Raw genomic sequence first — 15,433 nt, forward strand, 5'->3', positions numbered from 1 at the left:
ATTTGGTTTACCCCATTTATATCATTGAAGGTAGGCTAAATAACAAACAACTAAATCTCAACTATATAACCTTCATAAAGAGACAATTTATTGTAGGGCTTCTGTATCATTGTATGCACACCAATAACAATATGCAGCTGCGGCAAACATTTGGCAAAGATGTATAGTAATTTGAACGATATTATTCTTTTAGAGTGAACATTAATTTGAAAAAAATGTTTTTCAGTGGCTCCAGAGAGCACTAATCGCACGGAAGACTGCTCGTGCAACCTATCTTGTTGCAGCCGGTCGGGTAGGAGGCTCAAGAAGCAGCGAACCAATCACCATTCGCTCCCGCTGCTTCTACACCACTCAGGGACATACTTCCTTTGGTAGCATGTCTGACTGACCCTTTGCACATGTGAGCGAGCAATGAAAGGAAAGTGTTGATCAAAACTTTACAAAATATCGGAATTATCATCACATTGAAGGCATATCCGACATGAAAAAGAAGCTGACAGTTGCTGAGGACCCAGCAGAGGTAAGACTGGCGACATATATTATGAATTTAGCTGCTTGCGGACTTGCTTACTACACGGGGCAGTTTGTTCAATGGTAACACGGGTGTTGCTTGCATGCGTTGCTACAATTTGGCAATTGCACATTACATTTGTGAGACTTTGCTTAATGTCTACTTCAGAGAAACTGAATGTACAGCAGATACAGTCAGTATTACTTTTAATGTATAATTGTTCGACAAATACCAGAATTAACGCTCTAATAGCGTAATTGTTTTTTTAGTTAGCCCAGGATTTATATCATGTGCTGATTATCTGATTCCGTACAGTAATAAAAAACATGTTAATAGTGAAACCAACTGCTACTACATGTTTTGTTTTTACAGATGATTCCCTCAGAGAGTGACGAGGTGGAGGAGGAAAACGACGCTCCTGTTAAAGCCAAAAGGAGCAAGCCTGAGATGGCTGGAGGGGAGGAGGAGGTCTACCACTCAGTGAAGCTGTCCCGAAGTGATCTGTACAGACCTCCTACAGCAGAGGAGCTCAACCAGCTGAAAGAGGCGGAAAGCCTGTTTCACTGCAGTCTGCTCAAAATGCAGGTGAGACATGAAAAGGAATGGGGTTATGTCTTAAGTCCAGCTTGTTGTCCCATGTCAACAATAACACACTTTCACACATACAAGTAAATGTCTATAATCTATCACCAATAACAGATGGAAGAGCTGCTGAAAGAGGTCGCCCTGAGTGAGCGTAGGAAACAGCAAATAGATTCCTTTATTCAGACAGTCACCAAGCTGCTCCAGACTGTACCAGAATCCCCAGTGGTTGAGGTATGTAGTACTTTATCTGTAAGAACAGCTTCATAATTGGGCATATAACCTCTCTTCTATGCTTTCCGCTTTCCACACATAAAAAGCTGTAACCATGTTTTTAAATCAATCTCTCTGTGTGTTCAGTTAAGTGACGTGTCATGGCTGTCAAGTGCAGTTAATGTCCCTTTCCTCCTGGTGCCCAAAACGACAAAAGGCAAGTTCCACATGGCACCTCCTGCTTCTGTGGATCTAATTGGCAGCTACCCCCTGGGCACTTGCACCAAACCATGCGTCATGGTGGACCTGGCTGTCACAATCCCAGCTGTAAGTCACCTGTCCCTTTTACTCATTCCAATACAACACTTGGAAGCCTTGAGAGCAATGTAACAATATATTCATGAGATTTTAAGAGACTCTGGTGTCTTCTGTCTGCTCATCCTTGTGTTATTAGGATGTCCTCCACCCAAAGGACGTCATAAACCAGAGGTACCCGAGGAAAAGGGCTCTCTACCTGGCAGGTCTGGCCCAATGTCTCGCATCCTCCTCTGACATCGGAAGCATGCGTTACTCGTGTCTGCATGGCAATCGACTTCGACCCATTCTGCTGCTCACCCCTCCAGGTATTTAGCGTTTAATTATCATCATATTGTACCAAAACTGACAACCTTCAAGAGCATTGTATTTGGTTTTCGTTGTATGCAATTCATCTGCTTTTTTAGCAGGTTTTGGTTATGATTGTGATTTGTTGTGATGTCCCATATTTCAGGTAAAGACTCTTCCAGCTTCACCTTACGTGTTCATGTCTGTCCGCCTCCTGGATTCTTCAAGCCCAGCCGTTTCCACCCACAGAAGAATAATATCCGGACAGAGTGGTACAGCGGATTGCAGACCACCCAGTGTGGTAAGATTGTTCATTTATACACCCCGTTCTTCAAATAGTATCCATCACAATTATCCGATCGCCTTTAATCACTCAATCCTATCTATATTCAGGACCACATTTTCGGCGACAGTTCAATGGAAATATAATACAAATTTTTATCGTTTGTTTGTTGCAGAGAGCAGCGAACCCCCCACTCCGCATTACAATAGCTCTGTTCTGGGGGATTTACTGCCCAGGGCCCACCTCCAGTTTCTTTCTGCTGTCAGCTCCCAGTGCTCAGCTTTTGCAGATGGAGTGGCTTTGCTCAAAGTCTGGCTTCGGCAAAGAGAGCTCGACCAGGTAGGAGGCTTGAAATGGTTCTTTTGCTTACAGAGCTTACTTTCTTCTTTTTTTATTATTATTTATTAGTCTTCTGGCACTGTTTATCTCATCTCACCGCTGTATTGCTCTCTCTGTGTTATAGGGCACTGGTTGTTTTAATGGCTTCCTGGCTTCAATGTTGTTGGCTTATCTGCTGACGACTCACAGAATCAGTAACTCTATGACAGCCTATCAGCTGCTTCGAAACAGCTTGAACTTCCTGGGTAAGACAATTTTAAATACGCTAAACCAGGTAATATGTAACACAATTTGATATATGGAAGTTGACTGTACATACATTTTTTTTATAAAAAAATGTTTTTTATATCTTGTAACTTCCCCACCTCTCATTCAAACCCTCAGCATCTACAGACCTGACAGTGAATGGAATTAGCCTAGCCAGAGATCCTGACTCTACAGCTGTGAGTGGTCTAAATCTGTTCAAATAGTTTCTTCACACTTTGGTTTACCTCCTAAATTAATCATTATTGTTTATTTTCTTTCCTCTGCAGCCATCTCTTGCGGAGTTCAACAGTGTTTTCCAGGTTGTGTTTGTTGACCCATCAGGACATCTCAACATGTGTGCTGAGATGACTGCTTGTACCTACAAACAGGTAAATACTGTAAACGTGTTTTGCGATGTTTGTTCAAACTAGATTATTTTTAGACTAGTGAGATAAAGCAGCAGGTTTTGATCATTTTCTAAATTGTTCTCAGCTGCAGCACGAGGCGTCTGTGTCGATGCAGTTCTGGGACAACCCTACGGTGGATGGCTTCCACAGCCTTCTCATGACACCCAAACCCATGATAAGGACAAGCGACCACGTATTCCAGTACGTCTCTATTCCTCAGCTAATGCAACGAAACAACATTTTATCCAGTGCTTGTGTTATGAACATAAATAAGCAGCTTAGTTTTACACCTACTCTTCAACACGCATCATTTTTCACTTTGCAAGTACCGGTAAGTGTTCACCTCGCCTTTACAGATTCTGGCTAAAGATAGTTTATCAATCTTTTCATACATATAGTCATTGTCAGGATCCTAAAAGTCAGGTAATAAATAGGGTACTGGAAAAAGAAAAAAACATCCTACTGCTAGCCTGATATCAAAATAGTTATTTTTCCTTTTAGAACAGATCTCTTCATCTTTGACTTCCCATGGTCATCCTGCTTTTCATCTCCCACTCAGGTTATGTGAGCTGGTGAAGCTTCAGTCCAGCTGTAAGAAAATGAATCTCCTTGGTGAGCTGATGGACCACAGTGGAAATTATGTCCACACTGCACTACCTTTTATTTTGTCACTGCTTCAGCGTGGACTGGGCCAAAGGATCCACCTCCTCACCCACTCCCTCTCGCCTGACCCTGAGGTAGGAAAGATTTACATGCAGAGGTTACAGTCTTCCACGTCTGGCTTGCTCAACGGGCAGAACGTATACACTGACTTTTGAGTGCTTAATTTCATGATTCTTCTAAGCTACTGTTAACAACCAGCAAGTTAATCAGCGCTAACACTGCTACTATAGACTCAAACCACCATGTCCGACATAAACGCAGGGACATATGGTTGACAATCTTAAAATCACTGATTTTTTTTTTTTAACTCGTTTCTTTTTTATTTCATCAGTGGTCTGTGGAGAGTGAAGCCCCAAAACACAAAGATCAACCTCCTCTCGCCTTTGGTTTGCTCTTAAGTCCAGAGTTGGCAGCCTCTGTCCTGGAACGAGGCCCAGCTGCAGACAGCCCAAAGGTAACCTCACCGTTCTCTCCTTCCTGCGCATGTGTGTAGTGTTTTTTGTTTTTTCCATCAGGGTTGAAGATACAAGGTAATTTGACATAACTACTTAATTAGTATATTCAAAGTTCTACAAAGAAGGATCACATTCGTACTTACTACTTACCACTCCTTGCTAGTGTATTTGATTAGTGAAGACCGTAAAAGCAAATATTCACATATGCTTAATCGAATGATTGTACATTTTTAAGAATGTAATACTATTGTATTATATTAACCAAATGTAGCATTTATGTAATTATTACACGCACACTTTTTTTTTATATGGCTGGCATTTTCACTTTAAAAAAAACCCAGAGCTGTCACATGACTGTACAGAGTTTGTAAAACATTGTATTTGTTTTGTTGTCTTGTTTCTTTAACATGTATGCGTGACCATGCTTGTGTCATGAATTAACAATAACGCCGGTGGTCTTCTGCTAGGCGGCTGAGTTCCGTGAGCTGTGGGGTTCTCGCTCTGAGCTGCGTCGCTTCCAGGACGGTTCCATCACCGAGGCTGTGTTGTGGGACGGAGAGAGCATGTGCCAGAAGAGACTGGTCCCCAGGCAGATCATTACACACCTGCTACAGCTGTATGTATTTTATCTTTGCATACTGAGACATAACAGATATCACAATAATATTGTTAATTATACAGTGTTAGTTTGGTCACTGAGTTTCTAGCTGTATTTATAATACAAATGTTTAGTATGCTACTATGGTAACAAATTAAAAAAAAAAAGATTTTTCTTCTGTATTGTTTTTTTCCTTCTTGTAGAATACTAATCTAAGCATAGGGTAACAGATCATAGCTGTGATGAAGTAAAGGTTACACTGTTCAGTGCCTCCACCAGATGCTTGGTTATGCCTGATGTTTCATGCTGAATACCATGGATTTGCAGTGACAACGTGTTTACTCTGATATTACTGATTTTACCATTGGCTCACTCTCCACTGTTTTAATCCAGTGGAGTGTCAGTGATCAGGTCAAGGGGTGAGTTGAGGCAAATCACTGTTTTAATGTTGGAAACTACATTTAGGTATAGTTAACTGCAGCTCAGCATTCTAACTTTTTGTTGACTAAAATAAAAAATAATTTGTAGCAGTATTCACATCAACATATGCAACACATCAATAGTGGAGGAGTAGCTGCCCCATCCTCTCTTGTAACATCCAATCAAGGTGTCTACCTAACTTGCACCTACCGCCTCTCTGCCCTCTCGGTAACCTTTTTTATTTTTCTTGTATTGGTTTGGAAAGTCCGAGTGAACCTCCATCATGTACTGCCATGCAAGTTATGCATTTCTGTTTACAAAGATCATCATGTCAACATGCTCTGGGCTGAGTCTAGTTCGCATTGTTGCAAATGTTTGTCCAGCCTCTGACAATAAAGACGGCAGCGATACCCCAGGTACACACAAATAGTGCCTCGCCAGAGTGGCCAATTTGGGGAATCTTGGTCCGTTTACCCTCCACCATTCAAGAGGGTTTATGTCCAGTGACGGAGCAATGTCTCTCAAGTAGTAATCTACCTGAGCTTCAGAGTCTGTAGCATAGGAGGAACTGTAGTTGTCTCCTAGGAGCAACATCATGGTGTTTTTGGTGTTACTTCTCAGTTGTGAGGGCATTACCATCTGGCTTATATCAGGTGTGACCAGGATCTCCTGCTGTTCATCCTTTGGACCCACAGTAGTAGTTATCGCATCTAATTTTGAAACCAGTTCGTGCAGTTTAACCTTTGCAGCCAGTCTCCCTGTTGGCGTCAGGAAACTGAGATGTTTGTGACGAGGGTCCAGCATCGAGGCAATCAGAGCTGGTTTGGATGCTAGGTCATTAGAGTCCACCTGCAAACAGTAAAATGAAATTGATAGTTATGTGAAAAAAGAAAGGAGGTTGTTTATCTTAATCAATATCAGTCTTATTGTTTGTTGCCACTTATATTACTAAAATCATTGCCAATTATACATTAGTTAAAGCACAAATTGATAGGTTTATGCCTACCTCCATGTGATTTCTAAGTGAATCCTGAACTGTCAGCTTGAACTCAGAGACTTGTTCAACGTCATTCTCTTTTGGCACAAGGTGGGTCTGAATGAGGCTGAATGTGATTGGGTAAATGTTTGAAATGGACACTTCTGTTTCCGCAGATATGACGGTTGTTGCCCATTTCAGCGTTGCCAGCACAGGCGTGAAATTCTCAATTATTTGCCAGCAGTCATCTTCAATCTCAAGGGTTTGGGCTTCCTGTCTGTTAGTGATTGTGCGATCAGAGAGCACAGCTTTAATGGCCCACCGTTGCTCCAGTAACCGTTCAAACATATCACAGATGGTGTCCCATCTAGCTTTGCACGACTCGATAAGCTTGTGCTGTGGCAAGCACATCTGAACTTGCTTCTGCTCCAAGGCTTGACTCGCCAGCAAATTGTGGTTGAAGTGCTTGACTAGTTTCCCTGCAGCAACAATGATACGGACTAGATCCTCACTCAGCCCATCACTGACTGCTAGCTGCAGTGTCGTGGCAAAGCAAGTGGCATAGTCCCAGGTGACACGGACAAACACACAGGGGGGTGAGATGTCCTGTGTGTTGTTATGAACGCATGCAGTCACTTTCCCAGCAATACCCCAGGTCTGCACCGTGTTAAGAAGCCTCTCTGTGACACTGTCTGTAGTAGTGTGGCTGTCTGATGGCAGCTTGTGTGTCTGCAGCACAGCTGACCTCCCCTGCCAGTCCTCCGTTATAAATGAACAGAAAACTGTAATGTACCTCTGGAATGGGAGGGCCGTCCACAAGTCAGCAGTGAGTGCCAATTTCTCCACTTTACCCAGCTGCACTACAAGTTCCTCCACCTTCTCGTGGAAGTGGCCTTCAATAAGGCGTGTAATGGCAGCAGCAGACGGGATTTTATAATTATGCACAGTGTATGCAAGTAGCTCACGAAAACCATCGCCACTAACCACGTCGATGGGAAGCATGTCCTTCTCTATCATTCTGGAGATGAGTTCAGTCACCTCTGCGTGTGTTGCCACTGACCCACCATCGTTGGGCATCGTGTCGGGGTGCTTGTTTTTGATGTGGTACATCATGCTGGTGGTGCTGCTCCTGTACTTCAGTTTCGTGTCGCACATCGTGCAGTGCACCTCCTCGTCTACTTTGATGAAAATGTCCCACACAGAGCTCCTCTTCAGGCGCTTCCTCTCACCGTAGTCCCGCTCGGAGAGGTTGCTAGTCGCGTTTATGTTGGGGGACATGATGGCGACCTGCATGATCTCTGGATTAGTGGCACTCTCCTCCTCGATGCACTGCACGGTGCAAATCACCGGCTTCTCGTCTTCGTCTGACGGCGCCGAGGACTGGTGGTGCCTGCTCATGTGGTTCATCATGGAGCTGGTGGCTCCTCCGCAGTACTTCAGCGTGGCGTCACATTTCATGCAACGGACAAAGTTCCCCACTTGTTCAAAACAGTCCCACACCGAGCTCCGTCTCCTGCCCGTGCGCTTCATTGTTGTCGTGCAATTGGCTAAAGTGTGTGCGTGTGTGTATATAACAGCTATATATATATATATATGCTTTATATATGTATATTAAAAGAATGACGTTAGCAAGCTAGCTAATGTTAGCTCCAACTGTCGTCGCAAAAATAGGTCTTTTGGTTAATAAAAAGCCAATGTGATACCAGTTTCCCCTCTGTATATGCAATAACCGAAAAGACAATGAGCTGAGTGTAAGTGTGCATTTGTTGAAGCCTCGTTTTTATAAAGAAAATGATGTGTTTATTATCCACTAGGCATGCAGATATCCCTGAATCCTGTATGCGATATGTGGGGGCGATGGTGGATGACGTCATCAAAACGGGAAGTGAGGTAAGTGCCAAATAGTTGCGATTAAATTTGGATTCATTCTTAATATCAAATCCAAAATGCCAATGCGTTGTTTATAAATGTGTTTTGTGAATATAAATGTGTGGAAAACCAACATGTTTCTTAGTGTTCCTGTTAGAATTTAATTAATGGCATATGTCATGTATTGTTCTGTGCTTTATGGAATGTTGAAGTGTTTATTTTATTGCCTGTTATTTAATAAAAAAAAAGTGTGGTTTAATCATAAAAATAAACGGTCTATGATAATGTGTAGCATATGTCTGATGTGTATTGTGCTCTTCAGGTGCCTAGTACTGGAGAGGAGGAGAGTTTACTAGTGGTTCAGTCCTATGATGACCTGAGTAGAAAACTGTGGAGGCTGGAAGGTCTGCCTCTCTCCATCACAGCAGTGCAAGGAGCCCACCCTGCACTTAGATACACACAGGTAAAGCATCTTGTTCTTAACAGGCAACTGCTCTCATTATTGCACTGATAAGTAGTATCAGTATTAGTAAAATGTAACTAAAGTTGCATAATTTTAAACATCATTACAATGTGTTCTGTGCTTTTGTTGTTTTCACATTGTGAATTTTACTTATTGCAGTTCTAACATTTAATCTGTGCCTTGCAGGTCTTTCCCCCTGTGCCACTGAAGGTGGACTATTCCTTCTTTGACAGAGAAAAGATATCCAGATCATTGGTACCAAAGGAAGGCAAACCGTGCCCTGCTTATGTCACCCCTATCACAGGTAGGGTTGGGTACCGAGAACCAACACGTCCGGTACCTACCGGACCGAAAAGCAACGCAGATTTCGGTGCTACCTTCCGGTGCCTGAGCCGATTCAAATACTTTATTTTTTTTACACTACTCTGTAAAGTTGCACGGTATATAGATACTAAAAATGTAGCGCGGTGCCCGCACGTTAAAAACGATTATTAAAATAGCGCTTATCAGGGCACACTCGCTGCCCTGCTCTCTGTCCGCCTGCATGCAGAGCGGGGCTCGAGGGGGCGGGGCTTCCAGCGCTCACACACACAGTGCGCGCACACAGAGATCGCTGGAGACATGAGCACGAGCTTTTGAACGTCGTCCTTGGCTTGATGGAACAAATCTCTCCAGTTGATATTAATGATGACGTGTAGTCCAGTAAAGCAGCAGTTTTAGGATCTAACAGTGTCTGAGTTCTGTTGCACACGGTCCCATCAGGCCACCTGATGCTTGTGTCTGTTCTTTTTTTAAATATATATATTTTATAGTTTGAAGTTAAAAGGTTTGAAGCTGTAGTTTGAAGTGTGTTTTGTATGTACTTATTTATTTATATCTATAGTACACTTTAAACAGTTAATAATATTGTTCAATTTGAAGAAAAAGAATTGCCTTGGCAATAAAAAAGTATCGGTTCAGGCACCGGTATCGGAAAAAACCCAAACGATACCCATCCCTAATCACAGGTAGACCCTAACTACCAGCAAAGTGTTAAGAAGTTGTTAACGCCATAGAAAATGTTTGAATAAGTTACACTATCTCTGAAGATTGTCACCCACTGATTGTACCTAGTGATCTTTAAGATTGCTAAATGACTTACAATCCATGTATTCAAAGCAGGCACATTACAGCCACCTAGCCACAGAGATTAAATGACGCAAAATCATTTAGTTATTCAAATGGTTCCCCTGCTTTGCAGTGATTTGCCACATGGAAGGGAGTGGAAAGTGGCCTCACGATCGCCTCGCTATCCGCCACATCCGAACTGCCTTCCACATCTGCCTGGGAGAGTTACTCAAGAAGCATCATCGTTATACATGCAGGCCCTGCCCCACTCACCTAGATGTCTGGAAGGTATATTTTTGAGTTACTTGTGTGAACTTGACTGGTTTTCTTTGGGAGGTTTTTCCTCTCTCCATGTATTGTCAGATGTTTCGGCAAATTGTTGTCACAGTTTTTTTTTTTTATTACATTTTACAGTATTCTTTTTTTATGCTGTTTTAATTCCATTTGTTTATGCATCCAGGAAGGCTTGTTGTTCCGCATCCAGGTGGCATACCATCGCGAGCCTCAGGTGCTGAGGGAGAGTTTGAATGCTGAGGGGCTGCTGGTCGTAAGAGACAATGAGGAGGCTCAGGCTCTGGAGATGGCCACCATTCATAAGCCTCTACTTACCAGCACATTGCATGGGTAACATTAAAACAGTAACACAAAGAAATATCTGTTTTTGTGTGGGAAAGCCGAGTTGTAGGGTTCCTACTGGTTCCCTCTTTTTAACCCTATTAGGTGGCCGTTTTAAAATGTAAAGACAGTAGTTTTTGGTTATATCTTTCCCTTAGTCCTTCCTTTCTGTCACGGTGTTTTTGTCTCTTTTCGGTTCCTTCATTGTTTTGCTTGCCCTGTATGCAATTTTTCCTCATCTCATACATTTCATCCTGTTGTTTATAGGCTCCAGCAGCAGCACCAAAGTTTCGGGGGAGTGTGTCGCCTGGCCAAACGCTGGCTGGGGGCTCAGTTCTTCAGCGAAGACATCACAGAGGATACAACAGACCTGCTGGTAGCGTCGCTTTTCCTGCAACCTGCACCCTTTACTCCTCCGGGGTAACTACCGCATCTACTTTTGTAAAAATCTGTCCATCTCATCACTCATTTGTGGACCAAATATTTTGTATCTTCCCTTTTGTACATTAAATAGGTAATTTCTGTCTTCCTCAGATCACCTCAGGTCGGCCTGCTTCGTTTCCTTCATCTGCTCTCCTCCTTTGACTGGAGGAACAACCCGCTGGTAGTCAACCTCAACAACCAGCTTGCAGGCAAGCACACTCTCACACACCCCTTTCCCCCTGTGTCACATGAACAAATCCCCCCTGACTTGATTTTATAAACACACCCGACATACTTTAACATCCTGCTCCTATGCTTCACTGTTTCATTGCCAAGTCTGATTGTTGTTCACCTCTCTGTCACATGCAGCCACCGACTACACAGAGATCAAGAATGACTTCATGGCCTCCAGGGAGTCTCTGCCTGTCTTGTTTCTAGCTACGCCTAAAGACAAAAAACAATCCCTGTGGACCAAGCGAGCACCTAGTGTACAGGTCAGCTTACACAAAAACAAGTACACAACTCGTACAACTACACGTTTAATACAATGGTTATTTTGTTGATGATTTGTGAGAATCACAAACAACGGTGTAGAAAAGAATTGCATGTTCTCGGCAGAGAGCAGTCACATAGTTTGCCAATTCTGGAGCCTTTCCTTAGTGCACACTGGTCTCCAGGATCACACTGAAAATATATAACACCAAATAAACAATTAAGTATGGTATTGGTTAGTGAAATATATAAACATAATATTTCTCTAAACGATTCACTATATTGATGTTGTGAATTGAGATGATTCCAAATGGTGTTGTTGCATTACATACCACAGGCAGATAGCCGTGTTTTTTTCTTAGAGCTGGAAATTGATTGTTCTGAAGTCTTTCCAAAATTCCATGTAAATCATTGATCTGGAAATAAAAAAAAATATTTATTACTTTAATATATATTAAAATACAGTCAGAATTTGAAATAATAAACAACATTCTGAAGACTTTACAGAAGCACTGCTTGTGCATTGGGAGACCATCAGGTGTAGCTCACCAGTTGCTTTTCATTGCTGTCCTCTGTCGGAGTGAAATAAGTTAAGTATTTAGTTTTGTATTCCTCTGTTTGGATGTGAGCGTGGCTGTAAAAGAGTCCAGTGGCACACAGTATTGTACAGAAAAGGTAAACAGGCCAGCTTCCCATGGTGCGTAGCTGACCCAGATGAGCTTCCTGTGCTACCTCACCTCACTCCCCCTACAAGCTCAACATTAACTCTGAGCCTCTCCCAGCATCCTCCTTTTATAACGGTGGCGGAGAACAGGAACCGTGTGCCCTGTGACGTCCTGACAGCGATGTCATTGTTGCCTAATCGCAACGTTCAGGGTGATTTTTACCATATCTGGTTGCCTATAGGAGTCTCTTCTTGAATTCACATATCCACCCTCACGGACTATCCAAACCTAAAAGTTGTTTCAAAACAAATAGTTGAGGTGAGCTACTGATCCTGGCTCAGTGAGTAGTTTGTAGTTGTCTCAATGCCTCTGAATGACCACTAGGGAGCACATCGTGATCGAGGGAGTCTCTTAACTACACACACACACACACACACACACACACACACACACACACACACACACACACACACACACACACACACACACACACACACACACACACTGCTTTCTATCAACAAAATACCTATGTAACCAAACATGTTCATTATCTCTGTTGGGATGACAATGTGTTTGAATTTCATGAAGAACATTTATGGGACAACTTCCCAAATATTTACAATCCCAAATAAAATGCACAGATTAAGCTAAGTGTGTATTTGTGGTCACCAGTATTCAATTCAGCCCAGAACACATTAATTTACCTCTTTTGATTCATAACTATCGATGCATGACCTCCGTGTGTTTTGTTCCAGCTGTAAATGTAATTTTGTTTGCACTAATGCAAAAAACATCAGACTAGCTGAAACAAGTACAGTATGTGGCTCATTGTAATCCAACAATTGCAGGATATTGCTATACATCTATAGATAGGTAGGTGTGTGTATATATATATATATATATATCTCTCTCTCTCTCTCTCTCTAGCAAGCAATATCCAGCAATTGTGCTACAATGAGTTGTTGTTGTCTTTTTGTGTCTGCAATTGTTGGTCATATTTAATGTGTCCTGGGAAATTGGTAATTGGACATTCTCGTGCTAATTGAACGATTGTGCAACCACAATAGGGGTCTGCATATTATATTATACGACATAAAATGTTCTATTTTGGTTGTGTGTCTTCAGATGCTGCAGCGTGTGGTGATGGTGGCTGCAGAGAGTCTTAAGTTACTGGAACATCAGCTGATGGACAGAGACCAGATACAAGATGTCAGGGTGAGTAAAAAGCACTTGAAAACTCTTTTATATTGTCTTTATAATCGGTCCACTATCTGAATGAATTATGATTCATTATTTCAGCTTTGTGATGCATTGCCTGGTTTTTGTGCAGGTGGTCATGCGCCCTCCTCTGGACGCCTACGATGTGTTGATTCACCTGAACCCAAGGCAGGTACCCCTGCTCACACAGGCAGTTGACTGTCCCAATGTCACCTTCAGCAGGGGCATCATGGCTGGCAAGGTGACCCAGCCTGGAGGGGCCCTGCCTGTCATCGACTACAACCCTGTGTCCCTCTACCTGGCTGAGCTCAGAGTAAGTCTGTCAGACCTAAACTTCAGGTTAAAAAGCAGGTGTGCTGTTTATAATGTCTTGTTGACACAGGTTGTGAGGAAAGCAGTGCAGCAGGATTTGCGCATGCAAGTTGCAGCTTGGCAGCTCAGGCCCGAAGTATATTCTGTCTGACGTCCAGTAGCTTCCTGAGAATAAAATAATTCCAGCCTGTGCTTGCATTGTCCACAAAGCAGGTTTTTCCTAGAAATAATTCAAGGGTGTAAGTTTGCATACGCCCAGTAGGGACATGTCCTTACCATTATTTTGGTAGAACAGAATGGATCCAGCCAACATTTGAGCCAACGAGAGAAGAACAGAGGACAAACTATTTATATACACAGTGTTGGAAGATATCATTGTGTTTTTATATAATGTTTTTAGATGTTTTTTTTTAATATCTATAACTGATGATAATTTCCATCAGTTCCACAGCTGACCACAGGTGTCCGTAGCATAAAGTGTGGCCCTCTCCTCTGGCATCCATCAGTTTGAACTACTTCTTTGAATGTCTATGATAAAGTAAATCTAGCCTGCAATTGACGGAGGTGGAGAAGTATTTATTTTATGTGGACAATTACCCACTCAATGGTGACATGAATGCCTGCCTGATCAGAAGGGTTTTGGTTAGTGTAAGAATTTTTCTTACTCTATTATGACTTTATTCTTATTGAATTGTGACTTTAGTCTCATATTAAAAAGTTTCCCCCAAATATTATCTGCATCTAAAGAAAGTGCACAAAGTTTTGAACATGACGATCAATTTAACTAACTAATTAATTTTCAGGAAGCTTTCGGAGACCTAGCCCTCTTCTTCTGTGATCCCTATGGCGGAACAGTGATCGTGGTTTTATGGAAGCCAAAGGCCTTCATCCCAATGCCCTTTAAGGTAAGGCCTTAGTTATGTCCTCCATCTAAAATCATGTATGTAGGACAAAAGCATTTTGCATTGCCAACAGCTTGCTTTGTTGTGTCATGTGTCTCCTTCACTTCCATCCCTTTGACCTCATGTTTTCTGTTTTCCTTCATGACAGACGTCGCAAATGTCTGCTCGGAGAGTGGAGGTGACTGGGGAGCAAGCAAATACCATTCCCAACGTCGAAGCAATACTGGAGGACTTCCGGGTCATGGGAAAGGGCTTGATCAAGTCAGTGGAAGCCAGGACTGAAAAATGGTCATTTTAGACATATTATTTTCACGAGGTACATTTCATTGTGAAATATAACAATGGAAAATGTTATGGATTTTCAGATACATTTTTGTTAACAATGTTATCAGTTACTAATATGATTTTAAAGATATGCCACATGTTTGTTTTGGCAAAGCTACATCTTGTCTAATAAATGCATATGTACTTTTGATTGGATTTGTTTCATATATGTGGATGAGAATCAGTGGATGAAATTGAGAAACGGAAATATTTAGTAGACATTTTTAAATTCAAAATTCAGTCTTGCTATTATTGGAGAGCTGAACTGACTAGTTAGAAAATTAATCAGCAACAAATCTGATAATGGGTTCATAATTTATATTGTTTTTCAAACTGAATATATTTAGACTTGGGCTGTTGGTTGGACAAGGCTTCACCTTAAACTCTGGGAATGTATTAGATTTATTAAAATGGTAAATGAACTGTACTTATACAGATCTTCTCGTCTTCTGACCCCTCAAAACGCTTTAACGCTACGTGTCATCAGTCACACCCATTCATACACTCGTGAAAGAAAGGGTTTGTCTGGCTGCCTCATTTCTAGGCGGACTGTGACTTTAAGTCGTTGGTAATTGATGCAAAATAATAATCTCTAATCACGGAAACACTAGACATCATGGCTTGCACTCATAGCCCCTTGAATACAGAAAAACAACACTAGACAGATTGTAAAGTATACAGTTGCGTCTACTAAATATGAATTTGCATAATAGTAAACGCCAATAATCTGACACCCATTTTAAATGT

The 15,433-nt window shown here is 42.0% G+C and overlaps 1 protein-coding gene across 1 annotated transcript; it reads left to right on the forward strand.

The window, feature by feature from the left end:
* Positions 1–481: 481 nt before the first annotated feature.
* Positions 482–14,777, forward strand: nol6 (nucleolar protein 6 (RNA-associated); the record flags this gene model as incomplete). The annotated part of the gene is made up of 26 exons (XM_079221762.1): positions 482–520; positions 884–1,096; positions 1,211–1,327; positions 1,454–1,633; positions 1,761–1,929; positions 2,076–2,210; positions 2,368–2,531; positions 2,656–2,776; positions 2,916–2,974; positions 3,065–3,166; positions 3,270–3,385; positions 3,744–3,921; positions 4,179–4,301; positions 4,770–4,918; positions 8,111–8,186; positions 8,488–8,628; positions 8,815–8,932; positions 9,869–10,023; positions 10,196–10,359; positions 10,618–10,770; positions 10,885–10,982; positions 11,143–11,267; positions 13,056–13,145; positions 13,261–13,461; positions 14,264–14,365; positions 14,511–14,777. 26 exons carry the CDS (start codon positions 482–484, stop codon positions 14,658–14,660), a joined length of 3,438 nt encoding a protein of 1,145 aa, XP_079077888.1. The 3' UTR covers positions 14,661–14,777.
* Positions 14,778–15,433: the final 656 nt, after the last annotated feature.

The sequence above is a fragment of the Taurulus bubalis genome (assembly GCF_910589615.1).
Source record: "Taurulus bubalis genome assembly, chromosome: 8".
In the NCBI taxonomy this organism is placed as follows: Eukaryota; Metazoa; Chordata; class Actinopteri; order Perciformes; family Cottidae; genus Taurulus; species Taurulus bubalis.